The sequence below is a fragment of the Polypterus senegalus genome, chromosome 10 (assembly GCF_016835505.1).
Source record: "Polypterus senegalus isolate Bchr_013 chromosome 10, ASM1683550v1, whole genome shotgun sequence".
NCBI classification, from domain to species: Eukaryota; Metazoa; Chordata; class Cladistia; order Polypteriformes; family Polypteridae; genus Polypterus; species Polypterus senegalus.
The window spans coordinates 14,705,684-14,732,061 of NC_053163.1; the positions used below are offsets into that span (position 1 = coordinate 14,705,684).

The 26,378-nt window shown below is 41.8% G+C and overlaps 1 protein-coding gene across 2 annotated transcripts in view; it reads right to left on the minus strand.

The window, feature by feature from the left end:
• Window positions 1-10,367: 10,367 nt before the first annotated feature.
• Window positions 10,368-26,378, minus strand: part of LOC120536793 (synaptogyrin-1-like) — a 75,261-nt gene continuing 59,250 nt past the window's right edge. The window contains exons 3-4 of one of the 2 annotated variants that reach the window (XM_039765285.1): window positions 15,348-15,493; window positions 10,368-12,069 (exon numbers count right to left, since the gene is read on the minus strand). In XM_039765285.1, the coding sequence (XP_039621219.1) occupies window positions 11,851-12,069; window positions 15,348-15,493 (365 nt within the window). In that variant the 3' untranslated portion in view covers window positions 10,368-11,850. The other variant, XM_039765286.1, reaches the window with a different exon arrangement.

Below are 26,378 nucleotides of genomic sequence, written 5' to 3' on the forward strand. Positions count from 1 at the left end.
GAGTAAAGATCCGTGTTGTAGTTCGGGTTCATAGTTATATATCCATTTATGTACATATAATTAATTTATTTTTTAAAAATTCAGAATTGCTTCCATTTTTTCATTTTTTTGTGCTTTAACTAAAGAGACAATCGTGATAGAACATAAGAGATCAAGTCACACTTTTGTTTTTCACAAACTGAATATGGGCTGTGCGGTGGCGCAGTGGGTAGCGCTGCTGCCTCGCAGTTAGGAGACCCGGGTTCACTTCCTGGGTCCTCCCTGCATGGAGTTTGCATGTTCTCCCTGTGTCTGTGTGGTTTTCCTCTGGGTGCTCTGGTTTCCTCCCACAGTCCAAGGACATGCAGGTTAGGTGCATTGGCGATCTGAAATTGTCCCTAGTGTGTGTGTGTGCCCTGCGGTGGCTGGCACCCTGCCCAGGGTTTGTTTCCTGCCTTGCGCCCTGTGTTGGCTGGGATTGACCCAGACCCCCATGACCCTGTAGTTAGGATATAGCGGGTTGGATAATAGATGGATGGATAGACAAACTGAATACGGCGCTTTGTGTAACTCCAATAAAAGTCCTGCCTGTCTGATATCTCACAGAAAAACAGATTTATTTCGGCTTGTAGCATTAAAAAAGCAATCGATCTCAGAAATAAAATAAATGTAATAAATGAAGGGGGAAAAAAAAAGAATGTTGGCCATCAATCAAAACGGACTCTAAAAACCTACTTTTTCACTATCTACAGATTTATGTTAAGTTAAAACAAGTTAAACTTTGATTATTGCGAAATCAAAAAATGAAGAAAGCGGAAGGCAAGCCCGTGTGGAAGTCCTCATAGTGCACGACTCGGCGTTGAAATACTTTTAGCCCCGCTATTGCGGACCGCGTAATGTCAGATTACTTCCCATAATTCCTCTCCACCTCTGAATTTCGACTAAAGAAATTCTTCTCCCAAACATAACACGTTTCTTACATTATTTATCTCATGCAGTTTGTTGTGATGTTTGAGAAAGCTTTTGGATCTCACGTTTTCATGCTGAGCGGAGACAAAAAGAGTTTCTGATACTCTCGTAAAAACTGGTGTGAATGTGTGATTCCCCCTTGAGCCATTGCTTAGTCAAGACCCCTTTTCATTCTGGGAAGGGTTCTTTAGTATTTGAAAAATGTCCTAATATGTGGACAAAACAGATCTTTTTTAATGTGCAGTAGGATACCTAGTAGTGGTAACGTGGCCGTCAAACAGGCAGGTTCAACGTTGGAGTGCCAGCCGGGTTACCACGTTTAATCACAACGGAAACAACAGTCGTGCAAAATATATGAATATCTGATATATACAGAATCATATTTGGAGCTCTGTCCTCCTCTCTAGCTGGACAAAGTCTGACGCCAGGCTCCCTTTGTCTAGTCGGCGCGAGAAGGGGCGGAGTCTTCTCAAAGGCTTGTGGGCGGAGTTTGGTATCATCCTCAGGCAGCATTTCACTGTCACTGTACAAACGCAACAGAAATGTCACTTGGAGCAGAAGATACCGTTAGCATCAGCACCTCATCTGGACCCGTGGTGGAACTGCTTATCTTACCAGAGCCAGGAAGGTGGTCTCCAAGCCCACATGTGTGGCACAGGATACAACAGATCGAGAGAACCTGAACTTACCCTGTGTTATTATATGCGGCAAGAGTCCTTTTAAAATCAACTAACAAATCTGTTATCAGCTATCCAATGTAATTTATGGAACTTGTTATGCAGTTAAGTAAAAGATTCTTTCCGGAACCTTCACGTTGGTGTTTCTTTTGGGAAATGGTTCCCCAATAGCATTGCACTATAAAACCTCTTTGCTAACTTCAATTTAAAGAGTGTAGGGTAGATGTCTATGGTGACCAATGCCGGACAATGGCAAATAATATAAAAAAAATGCATGCAAGAAATCTTACGTTATTTGGGTCATGTGATCCATACTCACAAAGTCCCAAACATATGAATTTTTAATAAAATATTGTTACATTTATTGTACACGGTACTTGTACACCTGACAATGAAGAATTGAATTGAATTGAATTAAATAATCTACTTCTGGAAAACGCTGCTGTGTATGAAAAAGGAACGCATTCAAATAATACTGAGCATTTTGAATTGAAGACCCGCCTCCCTGCCTCATTTATTGGTCAGGAGTCCCGCCCTTAAAGAGCCCATTCATTGGCTAGCATTGTGCTTCATGAGATACCAAATAAGATGAAGGGTGAAGGGCGACCCCTCCGCTTCCAATTATTTGATCGAGTAACTGCCAGCAATTTGGTTCCACTTCAAAAACACTGGAGGCGTATAAAATTAAAAATGAACAGTTAAACAAAATTGGCTGCAAACTTACTTTGGAAATGAATATGTAATTATACATCCGCTCCCCTAATAACAAATAAACCAAATGTGACGGCAAACGCTTACAGATTGTTAAAGTGCATAAACATTAAATTGTCAGCAGAATCGTGACTGGTGATCATGCAGGAGAATTCGTATTCCTTCCTCGTATTCAGTTAGACGCTGCCGATACCATTTGCTATTACTAGAAACAAATCTCAGGGCCAGAGTCTTGACTGTGTCGGAATATACCTGCAAGTGAAGTGAGCTATCGAGGGGGGATTGGGCCGCCAGGGGGGCAATATTTCAGTAAGAATACACGTGATTGGACATTGTGAGCTTTGGCACACCGCTATAAATATGAACGAGGGTCTGCTCGTTGGCGTCTCAGTGGGTTCCATTTTCATTCATGAAGGGGGTTGATTTAACAATTTTTTAGCAACAACGCATGTGCTTGAGACGTTGTGAACATGCGACTAAAGAGAGATTTTTTTTTTTATGGGAGTTTTTGATATCGTTTGCTGTTGGCTAGCGTTGCTCAATACAGATACCTATTTTATTGTATCAGAAACTTTATCTCCATTTGATTATTTTTTTCTCAACCATCACTACAAATTCCATGGGGTAAGTATTATACAGTATATATATATATATATATATATATATATATATATATATATATATATATATATATATATATATATATATATATATATATATATATATATATATATATATATATATATACACACACACATATATATCTACTCTCTCTATATATAGAGCAACGATTTTGTGCAATGATTTTGTGAGATGTTTTTATGTCACTTTTTTGTCATGCTTTAAATTGGGCTTATTTTAAAACCTACATATATGTGTTTGATATCATTCTTTTCAGAATTTATTAAATTTTAATTTGACGTTGTCAGATTTTCATATTCTCATTCCATTTTTTAAACAGCTGCTTTTAAATGTTTGAAGCGCCGTGCGAGATGCAGATCACGCGGCACGGCAGCAACAGCAGCAAGCCAGCAGCTGATCGAGTAAAGAGGAGGTTAAGAAAAAAAACTATTTGTTTCCCATTGTGTCACCAATTAAGAAGGGGTTTCAGAGGAGCGACCGCATCTCCTTGGGGTGCGTTCAGCCCCCCTCATCACAACACGAGTGGCAGAGACGTGAAGTGGCTGGCGTGTAGAGCAGAAAAGAGGGGTTAGTGAGCCAAGTGAGCAGGGGGTAAGCCCCCTAGTGTGTGTGTGTATATATATACATATATATATATATATACTGTATATACATATATATATATATATATATATACATATATATATATATATATATATATATATATATATATATATATATATATATATATATATATATATATATATATACATATACATATATATACATATATATATATATATATATATATCCATCCATCCATTATCCAACCCGCTATATCCTAACTACAGGGTCACAGGGGTCTGCTGGAGCCAATCCCAGCCAGCACAGAGCACAAGACAGGACACAAACCCCAGGCAGGGTGCCAGCCTACCACAGGGCACACACAGACACACACACCAAGCACACACTAGGGACAATTTAGAAACGGCAATGCACCTAACCTGCATGTCTTTGGACTGTGGGAGAAAACACTATATATATAATTATTTTTGGACTGACGTATTCCTTCAAACTGTTTAACAGCATCCATATAATTTCTTTTCCACAGAACTGTTTTTCTGGGTGATTTCGGCAACTGAGCATTGGTACCACTTTGGGAAGAACATGGCGTAGCACCGGGGACGACAACAGAGGAATGTTTAGTTAGCCAGTTTCCCACACTTCAAGTTGACCATCAGACCATCACACCAGTGCCCCTTCTGTAAGTAAGGCAGAGGCCTGAGGTTTCAGATGTTCTCTCTTGACTCTCGCGTTGTCCGGTCCCCTCCCATCAGACCCCACAAGTCTGTCTCCCTGTCTAAAGAATGGCTGATCGTGCTCGGTATCTGCTTTTATGACCCCATCCCTAATGCTGTTCACTAACATGAACTAGCATATCCTCTCGTCTCTTGAATCTTAGCCATAACTGCCTTAAATGAGCGGAGGGAACTCACGGAGGTCTCATTTCACCATCAAAGGATGATGCCTAAACAGTAAAGCCTGATCTTTACCTGCCTTCCATCAGACTTTATAACGTGACAGCTTTGTGTGACTGAAGTTTGATGTCGGAGACACTGGGGTCTCAGATTTATGGTTGCAGCCACCATTTCACCTCCACCACCCCATCATGGCCTCAACACGTCACCTACAGCAGCGTTTCTCAACCTTTAAGTTTGCGACCCGAGTTTTCATAACAGTTTTAATCGTGCCCCCTAACATTTTTTTTAAAGGAGCCTACTAGTGCCAATTTGTTCTTTTTTAATTAATGATATATCATAGATGCAGATTTTATTATACCTACTTAACTTTTATCGACATTTATCTAACTCTATATTTATTTTTCTAGTATCAGAATGTAGTTTAAGTTAATTTGTTTTGATTTCAATTGATGTATTTTTCATATTTTCAATTCCTGTTTTCTTTTTTCACATCTTTGCGCCCCCCTTTTTGTTACTTTGCGCCCCCACACAGTTTGAGAACCACTGGCCTACAGCATTATAACCAGGAGCACCCGGAGTGTCACCTCTTGTGTGTCATTCATAAACCATTTATCAGTGGAACAATTCATCCAGGTTTCCATCTTCTTCTTTTTTTTAAGTATAGATAATTGCACAGATCCCATTTATTAACTTTATTGTACATACAATTTTGTTTCAGGTAAAGCAACTCAGTACAATGTTGCTTATTCTCCGTTACCCGCCCAAAGGTTAATTCCACTTAACTGGAAATTTGGACCAGAAAAAAAAAAAAAAACAAATCTCACCTTTTCTCTTTTGCATTATTTGGTTTCTTTAAAAAAAATTCAAAAACATAAAATTCAAGGTTTGAAAAAATAAATAACCACGTAACATTTACAAGATCTTGTTTTAGACAGCACACTGAATCTACGTTGTTCTAAAACTACTTCAAAATGTGTATTTGGTCACAACATTTTAAGAATTTATTTTGAAATAAATATATATATATATATATATATTTATATATGCATACACAGTATATATATATATATATATATATATATATATATATATATATGCATATATACATATATATACATATTTATGCATATATACATATAGATGCATATATATATTTTATTTTTTTTTTCTCAAGAATAAAGCAAAATGAAACCAATTTGGTTAAGAACAGGACGACACACCATCATGAATCATAACATTTGTTTTCATTTTTATACACTAGTAAAAGGTATATATATATATATTTTTAGACAATAAAATACTATAAGGATTTACACTTTTGAGAATTTGTTTATAGAACTTATCTTTTGTTACATTTTTATTGAGTTTTGACTTTTATATTTATCCTGGAACTATGTGTGTATAAATGTTAATTCATATTGCCCTGGACAGCAATGGGATAAAAAGAATAATCCATCTGAAAAATGATTTTTTCTTTTTAAATCTTAGTTACCCCATATAGTTAGTAAAGATGGCTGAAAAAAAAAATGAATCTCGTACTTTAAACCAGAACAGAGACAATAAAGTTTTTCATAGGACAGAAGACTGTGGTGACCAGAGGTGTACAAAATCAAACTGTTTCAAAAAATCTTGTGTCGCATAATCCACATGTGAATTCGTCCAGTTGTATGCGAACAAAGTTCTAAATTCGTGCATTTTTACTAATATATTGTTAAATTGGGAAACACGTGGACCTCTGGTTCTGCCCAAATCAAGGTACCAGCCCAAGTAGGTCATGAGTACCAGCAGGCTGCCGTGCCAAATAATCCTGACCTATCATTCTTCTTTCTTCCTGTCACATAACCAGCTTGTGCAATTTGCTTCAAGCTCAGCAAATGTTGCTGCTCTTCTTTTTCCTTCTGCCATGCCCCCCTCTGCATTCATCTATCTATGCAATTTGCAGTACGAAATATGTAAACCCTTCACGGAGGTTGCTGCTAGCCACATTTTGTTGCACATATCACATCATCAGCTTGCAATTAAGGCCAAGATTAAGATTCTAGCCCCAGTGGTTTGAGAATGATCGCACGATAGATCGTCGCAACGCTTAGCATTTCATATTTATAGATAAAAAAACTCTCAGAAAATGATCTTGTGAAGTGAAATGGAAGACGCTCAGATGGACGTGAGTGTTTGATTTGAAGACTAACCATCGGGGGGTCATTCATTGGCCAGGAGTTCAGAGCATTACGGAGATCAGTGGCTACCAACTAGCGGGTTGGTAATCACTGATACTCACTGGTTTCAGCTTCAACACAGAATACCAGCACCTTTTCTTAGTGTACCGGTGAGTACCAGCACATTTTTTATCTATTTTCATGAGAGACCACCTACACGACACCCCCATCAAACCATCACCCCACTCTATGATTGTATTACAGTGACGTCAGTTTCACCATCCTGGCACCTTTTCTGAGTGTGCCAGTGAGTACCGACATCTCTTCAGAAATCTACACCAGGAAAACACTTTGATCGATTGTCATTGTATCTCAATGATCGACGTTTGACTTTTCTTACTGTACCAGTGAGTACCGGCATCTGTTCAGAAGTCTTCACTGGGGACCATCCCACCCCCTGAAGTTTGATTGATAGTCATTGTATCATGATGTTCTACATTTTACCATACTGGCACTTTATCTTATGTACTGGCATCTCTTCAGGACTTCCCCGCCCCTATAGCTCTTCGATCGACTGTCATTCTATCATAACTTCACCACACTGGCACGTTTTCTTACCGAACCTGTAAGTACCAGTGGTGACCCCCTAACTCCAACCATTTGATCTAAAGTCGTAAACAGAGTACCACCAGTAGTTTGGTTCCACTTCAAACACTGGAGAAGAGTACAACTAAAGATTAAAAGTGAAAGAAAAGCGCGTGAAAACATTTTCAGGAAGAAAATCCATCTCATATTTCGTGAAGGTTCACTCACCGCTGCTAAACAATCTTGAGGGACTCCACTCATGGAAATAAATATAAATTGAATGACGAGAGACAGATCTTCAGGTCAAATGATCGTTCGTGCCTGATTGCAAGTGCGTTTTCTGGCGGTGGTTTATTTGACAAAAATTTAGTAAAAAATACACGTGTTTGAGCATACAACTGGATGTGACTTGATGTGTGGATCATGTAACACCAAGAACATGAGATTTCTTCAGGGATCTTTGGATAGCGTTTGCTTTTGTCCAATGCTTTTTCATCTTTGACTTTTATTCTATCAGAATCTTTGTTATCTCAGCTCTGAAAAACAATTTTATTGCCCATCATTACAAACGACATGGGATAGGTAGCATAAAAAAAATATAATTTTTGGGTGGAGAACTAATTTAAAGTTTGCACTAGAGCTTCTGCAATTTTGTCCTGAGTGAAAGCAAATTTCATTCCAGATTCGATATACTGTATATTGAGAGCTCCCTGAATAAAATGAAATCTGAAAATCTCAGTAACCCGTTTGCCACAATTCATTTAGCCCACTTGGCGGCCACAGCCATGGCACAGATTTGCAAGTGTGAATTTGAAAAGGGCAGGGGTCCTTATGATAGGCTTTTAACCCACCGATATGACCGAATGCAGGCCCATATACTAGAAACCAAAATCTAAAACTCTCGTAGCAAATCCAAAAGAGCACCAGAAGAGCAGACCAGTGCCACACTACTGGGACTCTTCTATATTGTCACAGACAGTCGGGACGCCTCTTCACAAGCCTGGTCAGGACAGTATCTCCCCTGAAACCCTAGATGTTCTCTACAACCCTGTTGGGGTCCAGGGGGTGCCCCTTCCGCCTCCAGCCAGCATAAAAAAAATCGGGCATCCTGGAAGGAGGCATCATTTTCTGGCTTGGGTCGACGACTTGCCTACCCAGCGCATCCACTTAGCACTCGCCCAAGTTTTTTTTTTCCCTGCATACTTTGAAGAGCATTTTCTTTTGTTTGTTTTTGGACAATGAAACAGATGACCTAGTTGGCACCCCAACATATCTTGAAGTCTCGAGGCTGTCATCCCTACACTCGATCACACAGCTTATATAAGCGAATATGTTAGGAGCAACCTATTAGGCCTGTAGTAGAATCTAATGGTTAAAGGAGAAGATATTTTTAATTGAACATTTTTATGGAAGAAGCTTTACTAGGTGAAGGACGCCCTCACCTCTTGTCTGCTGGTTCGACATTGCTGTCCAGTGCAATATGGCGTGTGTTGTTGTGTTACCCAGAAACTGCGGCCTGTTCTGACTGAGAAGTAGGATGCTGTCCTGTTTTCTTCTACCTATTCGTACGTCAGCTCTCGTGATGGCACCTGGGTACACACAACTCTCTTAAACACTGAATCCTATTATAAAACTTTTGTTACGTAATGGGTGGTGGCTGCTAACTAACACAACGCATGATAAGTTTTGAGATTAAAAGGACCCTTCCAGGGCTTTTATGAAGAGTATGGACTCTCTACAGTAGGTCTGATTTTCATCACAATTCCAATAGGGCCCACATGAAGTATGGATACCTGATTAGCCTGCGTATACCAAAATGAATCAAAACAAGCTCAGCAAACCTTATTCTGTTAAGCCAAACTGGAGAAGAAATGTGTGTCCCCAGACCAGCAGGGATACACCCAAAGAAGAGAGCTGGAAACTTCTGCACTGCCAATGAATACACTGTCCCAATGTGGCATCCTGACAAATTTCAAAGATCAGCTGACACCATGTTTGGCATCTTGTATTGTCTGTAATGGCCTTGGAAGCAAAGGTGGGAATCATTTTTTCCAGTTATATAAGAAGATCTATAAAATATATATTACACAGCAAACAAAAATGGTGTCAGAAGTAGGATTCCTAATGAGTGTTCCAGAATTTTTTCAAAAATCGGGTGCAGAAACCAAAAATTATATAAATGGTGACAGCAACTGGGATGTAGGAGACTCAATAGGGAGAAAAAATATTTAGTAATTTAATGGAATTTCTCGGTGGCTTTAAGTGATGTCACAGCTTGTTAAGTGCTGTCCCAGCAGGAAACAACAGCTCTGGACCAATGTGCCAGTTTATCACAAGGAGTACTTGTATTCACACTCGGAGGGCCAATTTGGAATCACGTATTAATCCAATCTGCACGTCTTTTGGGGTGTGGGAGGAAAACTCTTGCAGCTACAAATAGATGGGGATTCAAAACCTAGATGGTGAATCCGTGAGGCAGCATTGCTTACTACTCCAAAACTGTGTTAGTCAGACATATGTGATATCAGAGGTAATAAATTAAATTTATTACTATTACCCCGTGACCCTATAATTGGGATATAGCAGGTTGGATAATGGATGGATGGATTTTACTATTAAAATTATTATTAATTCACAAAACTGGTGTTAGGAGTGGGATACGTGAAATATTTCCAGAAGAAAAACAAAGATTTGCAAGGGGTGCATTAGCATAAAAATGGTATTAGATGATATATACAGTAGAAGGTATGTTTCCAGCATGGGTAATGAATAAACTACAAACGGGCAAAACAGTGGGGTTAGGAGTGAGAAGCATAAACTCCTCATGGAGGAAAAGAAAACCTATCCCAAGTGGGACATAGTGAAAGCTGCTACAAGAAGTAAATGGATTTAGAACTGGGAAAATAAAAATCCGGGTTGGTGCCCTGCACGGGATTGGTTCCTGCCTTGCGCCCTGTGTTGACTGTGTTTGGATTCAGCGGGTTGGAAAATAAAAATCCTTAATGAGAAAAATAGTTTGGTTTGGACATGTGCAGAAGAGAGATGCTGGGAATGTTGGGAAAAGGATGCTAAGGATAGAGCTGCCAGGTAAGGAGAACAGAGGAAGGTCTAAGAGAAGGTTCATGGATGTGGTGGGAGAGGACATGCAGGTGATGGGTGTGATAGAGCAAGATGACGAGGACAGGAAGATATGGAAGAAGAAGATCTGCTGTGGCGACCCTTATTGGGAGCAGCCGAAAGAAGAAGAAGAAGAATGAGAAAAAAGGTGGCAATAGAGGGATGCATAATGTGTTATATGGAGAACTGGCATCAGTGGTGGAATACTTGAACTCCTCAGTGGTGTAGAAAAGTGTTAGTTGTAAGACACATTACATTCTATATGAAGAAAATGATGTTTACTGTCCATCTCTTTAAAATGGCCAAAGGATGTCTCAGCCATCATGGACTTGGACAGGTAGGCATGTCTTTCATGGAATCCTACGTGAAGGAAATGGTGAGGGTGTCATGGGAGAGACACAAAGGAATGTTAAAAATGAAATCCCATGTGAAGGAAAATATGAGAATGGTGGGCTACGTTAAATCCTCAGTGGATTTCATTTGATTATTGGTGGGTTACTTCATATACTGAATAAAGCAAAATGCTACAACATATGGGATGCTCAAATTAGACAAAAATCATAATTGTAAAGAAATGTGTATAAAACAAAAGTTAAAAGTGGGGTATTATAAACAGTGTTAAATAATTCTGGGCTTATGATGTAAATTATGGGATAGATAAATTACTCACTGAAGACAAACATGGTGTCAGTAGTGGGATACCTGAAATTGTCAAAGAAATAAACAGTAGCACTGGCTGGCTAAATTGATATTCATCAACCCCTAATGAAAGCAGCCACCAAACATTACGTTTTTAAATGTTGTTTTGCAAAATAAAACAAAATAACATGCAGTATTTTTTTCTCTTGTTTTAGTCATTTCTGCAAAGGAAAACACACAAACTCTTGTCATTAGATAGTGGACTAAGCCTACCCAGGTGTATCATTTCCATCAGGACTATCACAACCCCCTCACACTTCCAAGGGCCCCCTGCTGACCATTGTCTGGTAGCTGTCAGCTAGCAGCCGTGCCACATCGCCGATAACTACACGTAAATATATCCTCTCCATAGGAAACAACTGCACAGAGTACGTCTGGCTCTTCCAAATGGACCCTTGGTGTATCCCTCCTCTAGGAGTCTGCCCTGCGGCCCCACATACAAACCAGTCCAAACTGGTTCTAAATCAATCGAGAGAGGGGTGGCTCCTCCTGAGTTTAAGAGCCCGTGGCTGCCTAAGTAGGAAATCCAGATAATGATGTCAGCCTGCCCCACCCCTGACTCCGCCTCCCTCTTGTAGGGTCGAGTGGTTGTGCTGGACCTCACGAATAAAAATGACTCAAACCTGTTCACTCAGTTGGCTTCCCAACTTCAAGTCAGTTGCCTGGCACTTGAATGGCAGGAAAGTGGAGAGGGTGGGGGGCACTTTAACTAGGAGGGGGGAAGGCAGCAGGGAGGGGGTTGTGCTTTATTAGTGGCTGATGGAAATAACACACACCTGTACACACAGCCCCATTTGCCCCCCACTGACGTCCATTAGGTCTTCCTCCATCTTTCCCCCTACCCTTTGTGCAATGTTAGTATCCTTGGCTCTGGTAGCCAGAAGAGCCATCGTAGGCATCCGAGGAAGTCTGCTGGTAGGGAGTGCTGTTGGGTGGGCTGTCCAGCCCGTCTCCTCCGGTGTAGTTGCTGTAGGGCACTGAAGCATCTTGACTGGGATCCGTGTAGTCTTGAGAAAACAGGGCTGAATCTGCCCCAAGCCGGTATCTCTGGAATGCTAGGAATGACTGGGCAGCCTTCTCAGAGAGGGATGGAGGTAGGTATGGTTTAAAATGGGGTGGGGAGGGGGGGGGGGGGTTAAAAAGCCATGATTGAAGAATTAAAGAAGGGAGACAAGCAAATGGATGGGTGAGATTTAGAGAGAGTGAGTCAAGATGGATGAGGTTTCACCAAAAGGTGGAAGTCGGGGGGAGAGGGGACAGTGCCGTTATGGAGATACCAAAGAGGGAAGTTATAACAGGGGTTACACAAAACCAGAAGGAAGTAGATGTGGTGAGTGAGAAAGCAAAAAGAGAATGTGGGACAAGGGGACAAAGAACATGTAATATGTTTAAGAAACAAGTGAAGAAAGAGAATAATACAGCAAACAATCAGAGAGTATTAGGGAATGGAAGAAGGTGTTGCAAAGATGGAAGGAAACCGAGAAGGTACAGCAAGCATATGATGGGTTACATCAAAAAGAAAGGGATGGGAAGTTGTTTAGCAAATACAGGGTATGTCATAAAATGGGTGTGTTCAGCACAGCAGATGGTTGAAACAGAACATGCCATAACAAGGGAAAGAAGACGTTTTATGGAAAGGGGAACCAAATACCAGAGTTAAAAAGGTTCATGGCAACATGGTGGAGGACAGACGCCACATGGTGAAAACCAAAGGTCACAACAACAGAAGGAGTTGAAGAAGAACAGAGGTGGAGGGTATGGTAGATGTAGGGAGGTTTACAGCAGAAGGATGAGCAGAGGTTTGAAGAATGGAAAGAGTGAAGGTTTCGAAGAGGAGTTTTGCGGGTGAGAGTTGTAGGAAGAGTTCAGGAATGGTAAACCGGTATAAAGAATTAGCAAAGGAAAGAGAGGTGAGGGTTGTACAGTAAGTTTTGGGGGGAGAGTGAGTGGAAGCATGATGGCAGTGACAAGACAAGTAGATGCATGGGGTAAACAGTTTGGATTGACATTGAAATATCGAGGATCATGAGGATCAGATCTCACACATAAAAAGAATAAGAGAAAATAAAGAAGAAGAAGGTTGGGGAGGGAGAGAAAACAAAGAAGACACAAAGCAGTTTGATTAGCGTCCTTAATTAATCACATTAGTCAGCTTTAGCCAAGGCGTCAGCATTCATTAGTGCAAAGATCTTAAGGCAAATCCCATTCTTTCATTCCTTGCCCTCTAACCTCCTGTTCCTACCTGCTGGAAGCAAATCCTCCACAGAATAATTGGCAGTTTTCGGGAGAAGAGAATATAGGGGGTCGGGAGTGGTGGGTATTTAATTCATACATGTAAATCAACACTGGGGTAGGCAGAGCGATTGTACCATCTGCTTTACTGATAAAAGGTGTAGAAGAAGTGACTTTAACCCAGGATTACATTTGGAAACCCTCAAATTCGAATCGCACATAGCTCAAAGATTGTCACTTCAATTGCCGGCTCCATCCCCATGGTGTGGCTTCATGTCCGTCATGATATTATTTATAAACAGTTGTCCCATCTCCTGCACTTAGAGGAAGCTATCAGCCAGATATTTAATAATAATGACCTTCTACGCAGGAGGTGAGCAAAACTCTAAGGGATGTGTCCTGTTTAAGCCAACGTCGCGTTACATGCAAAACTTGACAACTGTAGATTGCCGATCTCGGCGCCGGAGGATATCAGATTAAGAAACCGCAGGGGACTTTGTAACAACTTGCCAGCACAGTTTCACATTTCTAAAGTATCGCGGGCTCTCCCTTTTTTCTGCAGGTCAATAACGTGCCACTTGATGGAGCTGTTGCCCATTTGAAGGGTTGTCCCGTTTCATCCAGGGTTCCTCCCCTGGCTGGGGCTCATGAATCTCATTTATGTTTATTCTGTTGATTATTTAAACTAACGGTGTTGATTATTACATTATTCTGGGGGGGTTGACATGTAGAAAAAGTGTTGTGTGACTGAAATGCATGCAAATCCCCTTAAACGAAAGTTAAGTTAATCTCGTCAGAATCAAGGATTATGGAGGGCCCTGTATAATACTGCATATGCTTAATGTCTTTGCAGTGCTGGACAAACCTCCCCCAAAGAGTCTGGACACAAAAAGAGGAGAACAATAAGGATTCATTTAATATTATAACAGTCACACATGACAGAACGACACTGGTAACCCTGGGTTGAGACAATGTCAGACATTTTTGCAGCAGGTAACTGGAATTTTCGGTTTCTCCCAATGGGCTCACAAGACTTTTAGCCCACCGCTAACTCTGGAGAGGCGATTTCTTACTGGTCAGCTATAAATCCCTCAACAATTCAATATATGATGGAAAAAGGCAAAAATACCCCTCAGATATCATTTCTGTCGTCGGTCCCCATTAATGTTATTCCCTGCATTGCCGTGTCCCCCAATAAAACGAAATCCTTTTCTCGACAGTTCAAATTCCCGGTCTAGGAAGTTTTCTCACCAGTTTAATTCTGAATGTAATTTTTCCCTGAAATATTCAATGATATTTATATCCTGAGCTATTTTTGGGAAGGGTTGCCGTATGGATTATGTAACATAAAATCTATTTGTATCCCCTCAGCCAGGAACAGTCGTCATCACTTTGCCCTCCACAAGACAAGCGTCTTCATGGTATATATTAAGGGTTTGGGCTCACGTTGTATTTGCTCTTTAAATAATGAGAACAAAAAGCTGCAAATCAAATCAGTAGACAATTTACATTGTTAAGGGGGCAGCAGTGGGGGCGTCTAAGGTTATCATTGAAAAAAATATAACAGACAGGCAACAGAAAGTAGCGCAAAGCACAGAGAAATTTCCAGATAAAGCAGCAGGAACCTCGGTGTGGTCTGTGTCCTAAATTCTTCTCCCCTTCACACGCGCCTTTAATTCACTTTATGCCCCACGTTATATGGTGGGAGGTGGGCAGACAGTCCAGCAGCACTCACATACATACATACATACATACATACATACATACAGTACATCCACACCACTGCTCTTTTCGTCTTTTCGTTAAAGTCGGGCCTGGTCCACACCAAGGTGTCAAACTGGAGAGGGAAAAGGGGGTGATGGTTAAGTCATCAGGGGGCCGCCTGAGGGAAAAGTTTATTGTACTCTTCCTCAAAAGTAATATTCTGTAGTTTTTCTACAGCCATGTAGGTTTGGACTCCCTGAAAGAACAAAAAATAAATACATAAAGAAAAAAAAAAAAGAAAAATGAGGAATGCAATTCTAGGACAAGTGCGCTGGTGGTGGGACAGCCTGGCAGTGATTAGGAGCAGGACAGGGTTGGGGTGTATAATGAGAAGGGTAGCAAAGGATAGGACTTACCCAGGTGAAGATTGAGAAGAAGGCAAATGTGATGGTGGCCCGCGCTGCGTCGGCTCCTTCATTCAAAGGGTTGTCTTCTCGTTTGGTTACCTGCCACTGGTTGGTTAGGAAGCAGAAGCCCACAAACCACATGAATGACCAGAAAGCTGCAGATGGGTAGGAGAGATGAGAAGAAGAAGAAGAAGAAGGAGAGAGCAGAGGGGGAAAATTAGGGTTTTTCGATTTAGTTTTTTCAATCTGATGAAGGCCCAAACCGCACTGAAGCACAGCCCAACTTAACGGCACTTCTCACGTGGGATGGGTTTGTAAAAATGGCCTTCAGCTTGGACGTGTGTAACCACTGGTGCACCTTGGAGGCTTTCTACCCTGCGGATGTTTGATAAGGAAGTGGGCACAAAGTTGGGTTTTATTTGTGGTTTGGAACGGTGCATTTTAGGCTACGTCCACACTGCGATTATTGTTTTGGCTATTCATTTCCATTTCAGCGACATAACCCATTTCCCATAGGAATTAAAAAAACATAAAAAGAGATCGCCTTAATATCTTTTTGCTTTCTGCTTGACAACAATAAGATCATAAAGCGGCAGTTCTCAACCTGTGGGGCTGTGATATATGGCCGGTCAGTCATCCCGGCCAATACCCCCAGGCCGCCAGGTGGAGCCCTCCCTGAAACATGGAAGTGCCCCGAATGCCAGCAGGGAATTATGGACAATGGAGTTTTCATCCACAGCCCTGCTGGATACCACAGGGGCCGCTAGAAGGCGCTGCAGGGAGGAGCAACGAGTGTTTTGCCTACAACCCGGAAGTGCGTCCTAGTCACATGGACAGAGGAAATGGCGTGCTTCCGGGTTGAAGAAGAGGAGTTTTTATCTGACCCGGAAGTGTTACCGGTCACATGGACAGAGAGAGAGAAAACACTTCCGGGTCAAGAACTATAAAGGACTCTGGGAAATCCCAGACAAACGAGCTGAGCTGTGTGGCAGGGTGGCAATGCGTCTGGGAGAGTGGAGGATTGTATTATTGATTATTGATTGTTGAGTATTGTGGAGAGGAGGGTGCTTTGTGCACATTATTGTAATAATAAAGTCAACTTTTGGACTTTTATCTGGTGTCTCGCGTCTGACCTGAGGGTTCAAGGGGATGACAGCGCCCCCTATCTGTCACAGGGGCGAAGTAACAAAAAAGGGGGCGCAAAGATGTGAAATGAAGAAAACAAGAATCAAAAATATGAAAAATACATCTATTGAAACCAAAACAAATTCACTTAAACTACATTCTGATACAACAAAAATAAATATAGAGTTAGATAAATGTTGATAAAAGTGAAGTAGGTATAATAAAATATGCATTTTTTTAATATTTCATAAATTCGGCAAAGATTGAAACTTTCCATTAAAGCGCAAGAAGTAAGAAGAGGTGGGCAGTGTTGCCATATGTGGCGCAATTTCGCTATTCGTAGAGAAATTTTAAACTTGTAGCGGTGGATCGGCAGCAGAAAATATAGGAATAAATTTTATCAGCGTTTCAAAAAAATGTTAAGGGGCGCGATTAAAACTGTTATGAAAACTCGGGTCACAAATACTTAAAGGTTGAGAAACGCTGTCATAAAGACATGTTCTTTTGTCTCCTGCTTCTCAGATGTTTCTCCTAAGACAAAATACCCCAATGTTCTCACAAAGGTCTCCTCTGGAGTTTCAAAGATCTCAGGATAGTCACACCATGGGATCAGATTTTTCCATATAATGTCTTTTATTGCCAATATGAATGTATTTGAATTGCGGGCTTAGTAATAAATGGTGAAATGTATGGCCGGTGGTTATAAAACACTTTACTATGATTACAAATCTGCACTCTTGGCTTCTGAATAATACCCGTCACTCACGAGTGCATGGGAGGCAGTCGAAGTACTTAACGGAGTCAGTCAGTCAGTTTTCTTGCTCATCTAAAGACCATCAGAAAGGACAAACCAACTGAAGCTCAAACAGCTTCTGCCTCCCCCTCCAGACCACGCCCACGTACTGACATCACGTCCACCAGTTCCCTCACGGATCCGCCTATAAAGGACCACCCGCCTCACCTTTCCCCTTAGTCCCGTTTTGGACTCGGCCCTTTGTGATTTCTTTGTTGTTACTCACTTTTGCATTGTTGGTGTGTGAATATACGAGGTGGATCCCCCAAACCTTTTCTCTGCTTTTGTCTCCCTTATTACAGCTATTAGTCATTTTAATTTTTATTGCTGTTCACCAATTAAGTTTCACTCATTCTGGAAAACAAAGGCAGGCAGCGCGGTATAGTAGTTAAGACTTTGGGCTTCATACCCTGAGATGGTGCGTTTTGAAATCCCACTTCTGACACCAAAGCAAGTCACTTCATCTGCCCGTGCTCTAAGGGAAATGTAAGCAATCCTATCTAAAGTGTTGTAAGTCACCTCAGATAAAAGGCATCAGTCCCATCATAAGTAAAAAAAAAAAAAATGAAGTCTTCTGAAGACTAGAAAGATCTCACAAAAAACAGCATGCTTTTCAAACCAAATTCTCAATTTTGACTTCTTTTGCCTCAGTTGCATCTCAGGTCTCCTTTCTGTCTGAAGCCGTTTGTCGTAAGGAATATTAGGAGTAACATCTGTGACAAAGTTGTTTTTAAAATTAAACATACATGAGAATCTCTTAAGTTTCATCAGCCATCAGAGATCAACTTTTGAAAAGTAAAATTTTCCTATGGGTTTCAAGTTCCCCCGTCAATGAAAACACACTGCAGATCCATAGTGTTGGAAAAGTTGAAGTGTGGATGGGTGAAAACGAAGCGTTTTTGAAAACAAGGACTTTAATCACACCATGATTGGCTCACACATTTTATGTGATTGGATCTTGCTCATTACAAATGTCTCATTCCCCGATTGGTCAACCCTAATGGAAGAAAAACACAGTAAACATAGTGGAGTTTCTTTACGTGGTGCTTGTTGGGCAGATTAATCGAGACTTCTTATCTCTTGTGGCCGATTGTAAAATGTCTAAACATTTTTGCGGGGTTCTGTCTTGGATTTAGTCTCCACGTAGGAATGTTGCAGTGTGGTTGGGTAAAAATGTGGACTTCCCAAAACACAGAGAGCTCTGATTGGTTTGTGCTTATTACATAGCCTGATTTACTGCTGTTGTCCAGCGTTTGTCTCCATAGACACCCATTCTCTCACAAACTTTGTGATCTATTTCTTCACGGAAAGATTACAAATGTTTCTCGGTAATTGCTACAGACTGGAAGGTGTAAGTAACGTATTTAAAAAAAGTATTCTGTTAATGCCAATCCAGATTAGGGTGTTGGAAGAGAGGGGTAGCCATTTTCCTCCCAAAATACTGAAGGCCAGGACTTAAACGTTGCATGCTACTACGTGTGCCACATGTGTGTGACTAATTCTAATTATTTTTGCAATAGTAATTAATTATTAATTGCAGTATATACTCACGTATAAGTCAGGCCTCAAAACCTGAAAAATCGATCATAAAATCAGACCCCGACTTATATGCCCGTTCAAAAATGCAACCCTTAAATTTATTTTTAACATCTTCTTGCTTCCTCCAATCTCGCACGAGTTTTTCAGATGCATCGAATTTTATTGCAGTTGCGCAGTTACTAATTTCTTTTGCCACTTCGACTTTTAATTTCAAACCAGCTTCATATTTGCTTCTGATCGAACGCTCCATCGTAGATAAGGGATGCTCTTACGATAAAGGTGTATGAGGGTGTGAGATACAAAAAACACAAAGCAGTCCAAATGTCGCTTCGGAATAGTTTGGGTATTACCGTGTGGTCACGTAGGTACAATGCATAAAAAAAGGCGGTCTGCTCCGTGTTTACTCACTCAGGTGGGTATTAGCATATCATACTGTAATCTCTTGGACCAATAGCGAGAGTTATCCATATTCGACATTATACAAGGCCAGAAATTATACGGTAAAATCAAGCCCTGACATATATGTGGGAGAATTAAACGTGAGTATATACAGTAATTAATATTAAGTACTAGCAAAATACCCGCGCTTCGCAGCGGAGAAGTAGTGTGTTAAAGAAGTTATGAAAAAGAAAAGGAAACATTTTAATAATAACGGAACATGATTTTCAATGTAATTGTTTTGTCACTGTTATGAGTGTTGCTGTCATAAAGGATTTGATTATCATTATTTCTTTCAATCAGGTTCGTATTTGGAGGATGTGTTGTGTTCAAGTTACATTCCGTGTTTGTCAACATTTGTAAAGATAACAGGTTTCATTCATCGAAGTGTTCACTACCCAAATCGGTACTCGTGAATCTAAGATGTTTAACAGGCATTCCTGGTATTAAGTTGTGGATTTGCCTGCGAGTATTTAGCAGCAGCGTGTCTATGAACTTAATTTAAACTTAAGCTTTACACCGTGCTTTCCTACTGATATGTCTACAAAGGCTTGTTCAGATTCAGAGGGTTGTTCCTTTCTTACTGTATCAATAAACAGCTCGTCTTCCTCTTTATCTGAGACATCACACACTGCATGCACAGGTTTACCTTTCCCAGTCCTGCAAACTTTAGCGAAGTGCTTCAATTTACCACATTTTTTACACTGTCTTCCTTTAGCTGGACATTGACTTTTTTCACCATGCTTTGTTTCCGCAGTAGCTGCACTTATAAATATGCTTGTATGCGTCACTTGCTTCATATTCTTTTGCTGCCGTCTCAATTATGTAATACGTTTTTTGTTCGGCGCTCTTTGAAGCTCTTGCTTGTTGTCTGCGTACTGCGTTCACAGTCAGTTCACGTGAGCCGCTCGGAGTACATGCATCGAAGGTTCTCAGCTCTGGTTGTGCTATCTCGTGCGATCTTGTGATGTCCACGGCTTTATTTAATGTTAGCTCAGACTCGGCACTTAAAAGTTTCTCTCGCACTTTTGTGGAGTTTGTGCCAAACACTAGTCTATCCCTGACCATCTCATCTTCGTTTGCATAAGCCCAGTCCTTCGCCAGCGAATATTTAGTGGCAGCGTGTCTATTGGATTGCTGCTGATGGACGGCCTTATATGGGCAGTCACTCAATTACGTGGGAGGCGTGGGTATGGGGGACGCATCTCCGCCTCACACGGCGACCGAGCTGCAGGCTATAGCCGTATATATGTACGTAAGTAGGTTCTAGCTGTGACCATTACGCGTAGAATTTCAAGATGAAACCTGCTTAACTTTTGTAAGTAAGCTGCCAAATTTAAGCCTTCTACCTACATGGGAAGTTGGAGAATGAGTGATGAGTCAGTGAGGGATTTGCCTTTTATTAGTATAGATTAATCAATATTAATACTTAATATTTATTCAAAACAGTGAATTTTCAAATGTGTTGGAGGCATTTACCCCATGACCCCTATTGAACACTTTGTCCACACATGCAACATTAAAAAGGCCTGGATTGCTTTCAGTGCAGAAAATGAAAAGTCTTTCCCCAGAACCCCAGCTTCTCTAATTTGAGGATCGACTCTCTGCACCAGGATTTATTTTGTTCTCTAGTTCACTTTAACAGTGTACTGATTTTCTTCTGCTGAAGGTAATCCCAGACTTGTTCAAGGACATCTTTTACTGTTCTGACTAGGTCTGCTTCACAGAGAATTAATGGGATCTCATCTTTTGTATAAATTAGGACACGCAGGACCAGCTGGACCGAATGTTCCAAAAGAGATGAGCTGAAGCTGAATTTAATGTAACAAACCAAAACCAAGCTACTATTTCTATCTGCTTTGTCCCTCTTGTTGCCTGGATAAGATTCAACTCCCTAGAGCCTTATCACTGGAAACTATTTCTCCCACATCGCAAAGACAAGCTCGTTAGTTTAATCGTCAACTGTAAACAGGCCTTGCGTAGGGATGGCATATAAATATACCCTGTGATTGATAGACCGTGTTCTGGCCTTGCAATGCAATACTGGCAAGGCACAAACACTGGGAAACAAGGACTGGAAAATGGAAAAAGAATAAAAATCATAGGCAGACAGAGGTTAAAACCAAACAAGCAAAGATGGTGTCCCAAAACCCAAACCTGGAAATCCATGCAAAGGAATCTAGAATTCATGGAATTGTAAAGATTTGCATTGTGAAATTTGATCCAACAAAGCACAAAAAGGGTCAATAGGCCTCTAAATAACATCAGTCAAATGAAGATTCAGTGAGCCGGACCACAAAATAGGCCTCACCCCAGGCACCCTGGCACCAAACATTATGGCAGTTATCACGGCTACACTCAAGTCCCAATGCCGGGTGGTTCGTCATGTGGTGGGTCCAGCAACGGGCTGTATTCAGTGCAGGCTCCCAACCTCCTTCTTCTCCTCCTCTAGGCCCAACATGGCCCAAAATTAAGCGTAAGGATTGTAACTAATAAAAGTTTCAAAACTATACACAAAAATGGAGAAGGGGAGAACTGAAACCTCTGATTCATCATGAAATTAGTTATGTTAGGGTCCTAGGAGTGACCCTATTCCTGCTTATAAATTTTATTGCATATTATCGCGCCCCATGTGCATAGAGGAAAGCTGAAGGGACTGTGACTGTAATTCTTCTGCCAGACCAGGGGTTGTCCTAATGCCTCTCTCTCTTCATCCCTCTGCAGACTGGATGACGGACGGCTATAAAACCTCTGACGTCACTTCTGGTGGCTGTCCACCTGGACTCGCTTCTTGAAAATTGGAAGGTCTGCCACCTTTGGTAGTTCGCTCTTGAACTCACGTCTGAAAAAGAATTCTCAATTATTGAATGTTCTTTTTTGCTTGCAATTCAGTTCAGCAGGGTTGCCGGGCTGGTACCCCAATTCTGTATTGTTGTTTTGTTGTTTATCTTAAAGTAGACCTTAACAAAATTCCTCACATCTCTGTTATCGCCCTCATACGGTACACTACTTTTTATATTTATGACCTCAGACAACCAGATGCAGTAGCAGAACAGACAGGAAGGAAAACGTATTCTCTCTCTATATATAAAATCCAATGTCTGTCTGTCTGCTTTTCACGAGAGAACTACTTAACAGATTTAGATCGGGTGTTTTTCTATGATTTGCTTGAACATTATGGTTGACGACTTCTCTCATCACACTAATTATTATAGTTCGGTTGCGGCACCAATTTATTTGCGCAAATTTGAGAGACAGGACCTCAGGAGTAGGGAGCCAGGTAGGACCATCCTCACTCACGCGCCAGCCTCCGTTCGAGTTGCTCTACCTCTCGCCACGTGTTGGAGTGCACCTTGCCTCTGCTTAGTTAGCGATACCCGTTTGTTCAACAGACATCATCATCTACAGATTGTTAAGGAGTAACGCTTGACGTTTTGAGAGAAAGAGAGAGAGATCAGAGCTACATGCGTTTTTACCTGCTAATTGCTAGAGATATCGCGGTCATGTGCTTTTCTCCCCACGTGGGGGACGTTCTCCCGTCAGAGCTGAACATGATCAGATACAGTGCCAACGTTTGACGTTTGCACATACCTTCCATCCACTATGCCAGATTTACATTTTTTTTAATTGATTTTTAAAGTTTGTCCCGTTTCACTACTACATGAGCGGAGCTGCAGGGGACAGCTGTATATAATATAGAAGAACCCCTGTGAGACATTCCGTGATCTACCGCAGATAGTAGTGACCCTATATATCAGATGCTTCTCATTAAACACTTGTCTATGATAAAGATTAACTGATGGATTTCACACAATAAGATGTACCAACATTAAATCTTGTGAATTTCCCATTGGGATTAATAAAGTATCTATCTGTTGTGAACGCTGGCCCGGACACAGACAGACGGACAACATGGTTCCACCCAACACACTGTTTATTTACAATTATTATTTACAATAACTATAAATGGTCACTCAGACCCAGTTCGTGCACTCACAAAACCCCAGTGCCTCCAGCACCGATTCCCCCAATGTCCAGGCCACACAGTCCTGTCTTTCTCCTGGCCTCCTCCAGTCCTTCCTCTCACTCCGTCCTCTTCCACCCGACTTCCGCTCTAGACTGAAGGGAGGCGGCCCCTTATATAATGCTCCCGGATGAGCACCAGGTGTTCCCGGCATTCCCTCCTTGGCCACGCCCCAGCGTGGCGGAAGTGCCGGCTGTCCTCCCGGCAGCTCTCCGGGCGCCACATTAAGTCTTCCCCCCAGCACTTCCTGGTGTGGCGGAAGTGCTGGGCTCCAGGGTTCCTCAGGCACCAGGGTGCCACCTGGCGGTGACCACGGGCCCCTACAGGGTTGGGGTTCCAAGCCCTCTACCCGTGGCCCCTAATACAACCAGGGCGATCGCCCCCTTGTGGTCTGGAGGAGGCACAAGCCCTCCTCTGGTCCTCCTGGGCGAGCCCGGCCGGGGACCACACTGTCTATCTTAAATAATAATACAATACATTTCATATTATTATACTCGGGTGGCACGGTGGCACAGTGGGTAGCGCTGCTGCCTCACAGCTAGGAGACCCGGGTTCGCTTCCTGGAAGTGAGTTTGCATGTTCTCCCCGTGTCTGTGTGGGTTTCCTCCCACAGTCCAAAGACATGCAGGTTAGGTACATTGGCCATTCTAAATTGTCCCTAGTGTGTGTGCCCTACGGTGGGCTGGTGCCCAGCCCAGGGTTTGTTTCCTGCCTTGTGCCCTGTGTTGGCTGGGACTGGCTCCAGCAGACCCCCATGACCCTGTAGTTAGGATATTGTGGGTTGGATAATGGATGGATAATTATACTTGCGCTCTGCCTCTTCATCTCGAATAGATTTAAGACATTTTCGTTTAAACTCTCAAGGGACGATGGAGCAATGAAAAATATCTTGCAAACACACACATAGTTTAACTCTTTTAGGACGGATGTCAACTTTTGTCGACACAAGGGGTTGAGGGCTGATGTTGACTAAAGTTGACATTCAGTGTCAGAGAGTGGAAAAAAAAAAGCTGTCAACATCGATGAAACTCACCGTTACATTATAGGCAGATCCGCTGTGCTAGGAGAAGTGTAAGACTCATCGGATTTGACGTTGAATCCCTACTTGCGTATGAGTACTGCTGAGTAAACCACATCGACGATCAGGCGTCAGGCGAGAGAGCAAAACGAATGTGCAAAGCAAACTCTGTGCGTATTATTTATTGTGTATTATTCCGGAAACAGACTTGTCGATCTCCGATTTTGATGCAGATGATCTGGAGATCGAAAACAAAAGTCAGGTACCTGCATCGACTGATCGGTCCCCAGATGATCATGCTGCAGCCAATGCGCCTACATTAACATTCGCCCTGGGAGGACTAGGCAGACACTTCTCAAATTGCGATTTGGATGCAGATCATCTGGAGGACTACACGGACAGAGATCTGTGGGAGGCAAGCTGGCAAAGTGGACTTCATCAAACAACATGGCGTGCTGGTGGACACTACGGATTAGCAGCCACTCGACTACTTTCCAGAAAGTGCCTTTCAGCTTATGAGGGATGAGGCAAACAGGTATGTCATTTTTTTATGTGAATTTACATAATACAGAGAATGGGTGTCGAACTCCGGTCCTGGTGGGCCACAGTTGGCTGCAGGTTTTCATTCTAACCATCTTCTTTATAAGTGACCTGTTTTTGCTGCTAATTAACTTATTTTGCCTTCATTTCAATTGACGTGACTCAGACTCCTTAGTTGTTTCTTTTTCCTCAGTGGTGGCTCTGAGGTTAGGGATCTGCACTGGCAATCGGAAGGTTGCCGGTTCAAATCCCGTAAATGCCATTAGGGACTCTGCTCGGTTGGGCCCTTGAGCAAGGTCCTTAACCTGCAATTGCTGAGCGCTTTGAGTAGTGAGAAAATTGCTATATAAATGCAAAGAATTATTATTATTATTATTAATGAGCAGCCAAACAATCATGAGACTCAAAAGAAGCCAGCTAACCTAAAAAATAAAGAAAGGTGAAGGTCTCGGCCCTGTTGGACTGCTCAGGTCTCCAAAACATCTTGACGGTGGTCTTAGAAAAGACCAAAATCAACAGTTTTGGAAATGTCCGCTGTGGCAGAATGAAGCAGAAAACGAGCCATGGAATTAAATAACAGCTTTAATTAACAGCAAGAATCGGCTTCTAATTAAGAGATTGGTTGGAGTTTGAAATCCCAGTTTAGCTGGTCATCTTTTGGCTCGTTTCACATCTCACTTCTGTTCTGTTGCCATTTAATGAAGAAACACATCAATTCAGAGGACTGACTCCTTAAAAGCAGGTCTATTAAAATGAAGGGAAAATGAGTTAATTAGCAGCGAAAACTGATCACTGATTAGGAAGAGGGTTGGAATGAAAACCTGCAGCCACTGCGGCCCACCAGGACTGGAGTTTGACACCCCTGCTGTAGAGGCTCGTGGAACATAAAACAGAGTGACAAAAAACAGTTTCTGAGAAGCAATGGTTTCACACAGAAATCAACATAAAACGTCTGTTGCTGCATGCTGCGGCTGCCACTTTGCCAAGAATGTGTGCCAGGCTGTCTTTGCGTGGCTGGGGCAGTGCATTGCAGTCTGGTTTCTACCTCTTATCATTGTTAATTGGCAGTCCTCCTGGCGTGTCAGCTACATGAACCTGTTCAGCACCACGAATAGCTGGGGACCAGTCAGCTGAAGCTGGAACCTCACGTTCATTTTCAATCACTTGTATCAAATTCGGAGTCCGACAAGTCATAGTCCAGTTCAGAGATAATCGGCAAAACGTTGTCCACGGGGTATTTTGCTTTACGCATTCGCTTTGATCTCTAGCCATTATGTCAGCGCCATTTTTCCCGTGGTTTGCGCCTTGTTACTCACACAAGCACAGCCAATATCAGTCAGACCAATGAAGCTAACTTTCCTTCTAGCAAAGAGAGTCCAACTAAAACATAACGGTTGGTTTTGTCACAGTTTACAGTTGATGACCACCACCTTTTGACAAAAGTCGACATCGGCCCTGAAAGAGTTAAATAGGTGGTTCGTGTTGAAACTATTGCTTTCATGGGCAGACAGAGGTTAAAACCAAAGAAAAAGATGGTGTGGAAAAACCCAATATGTGAACCAA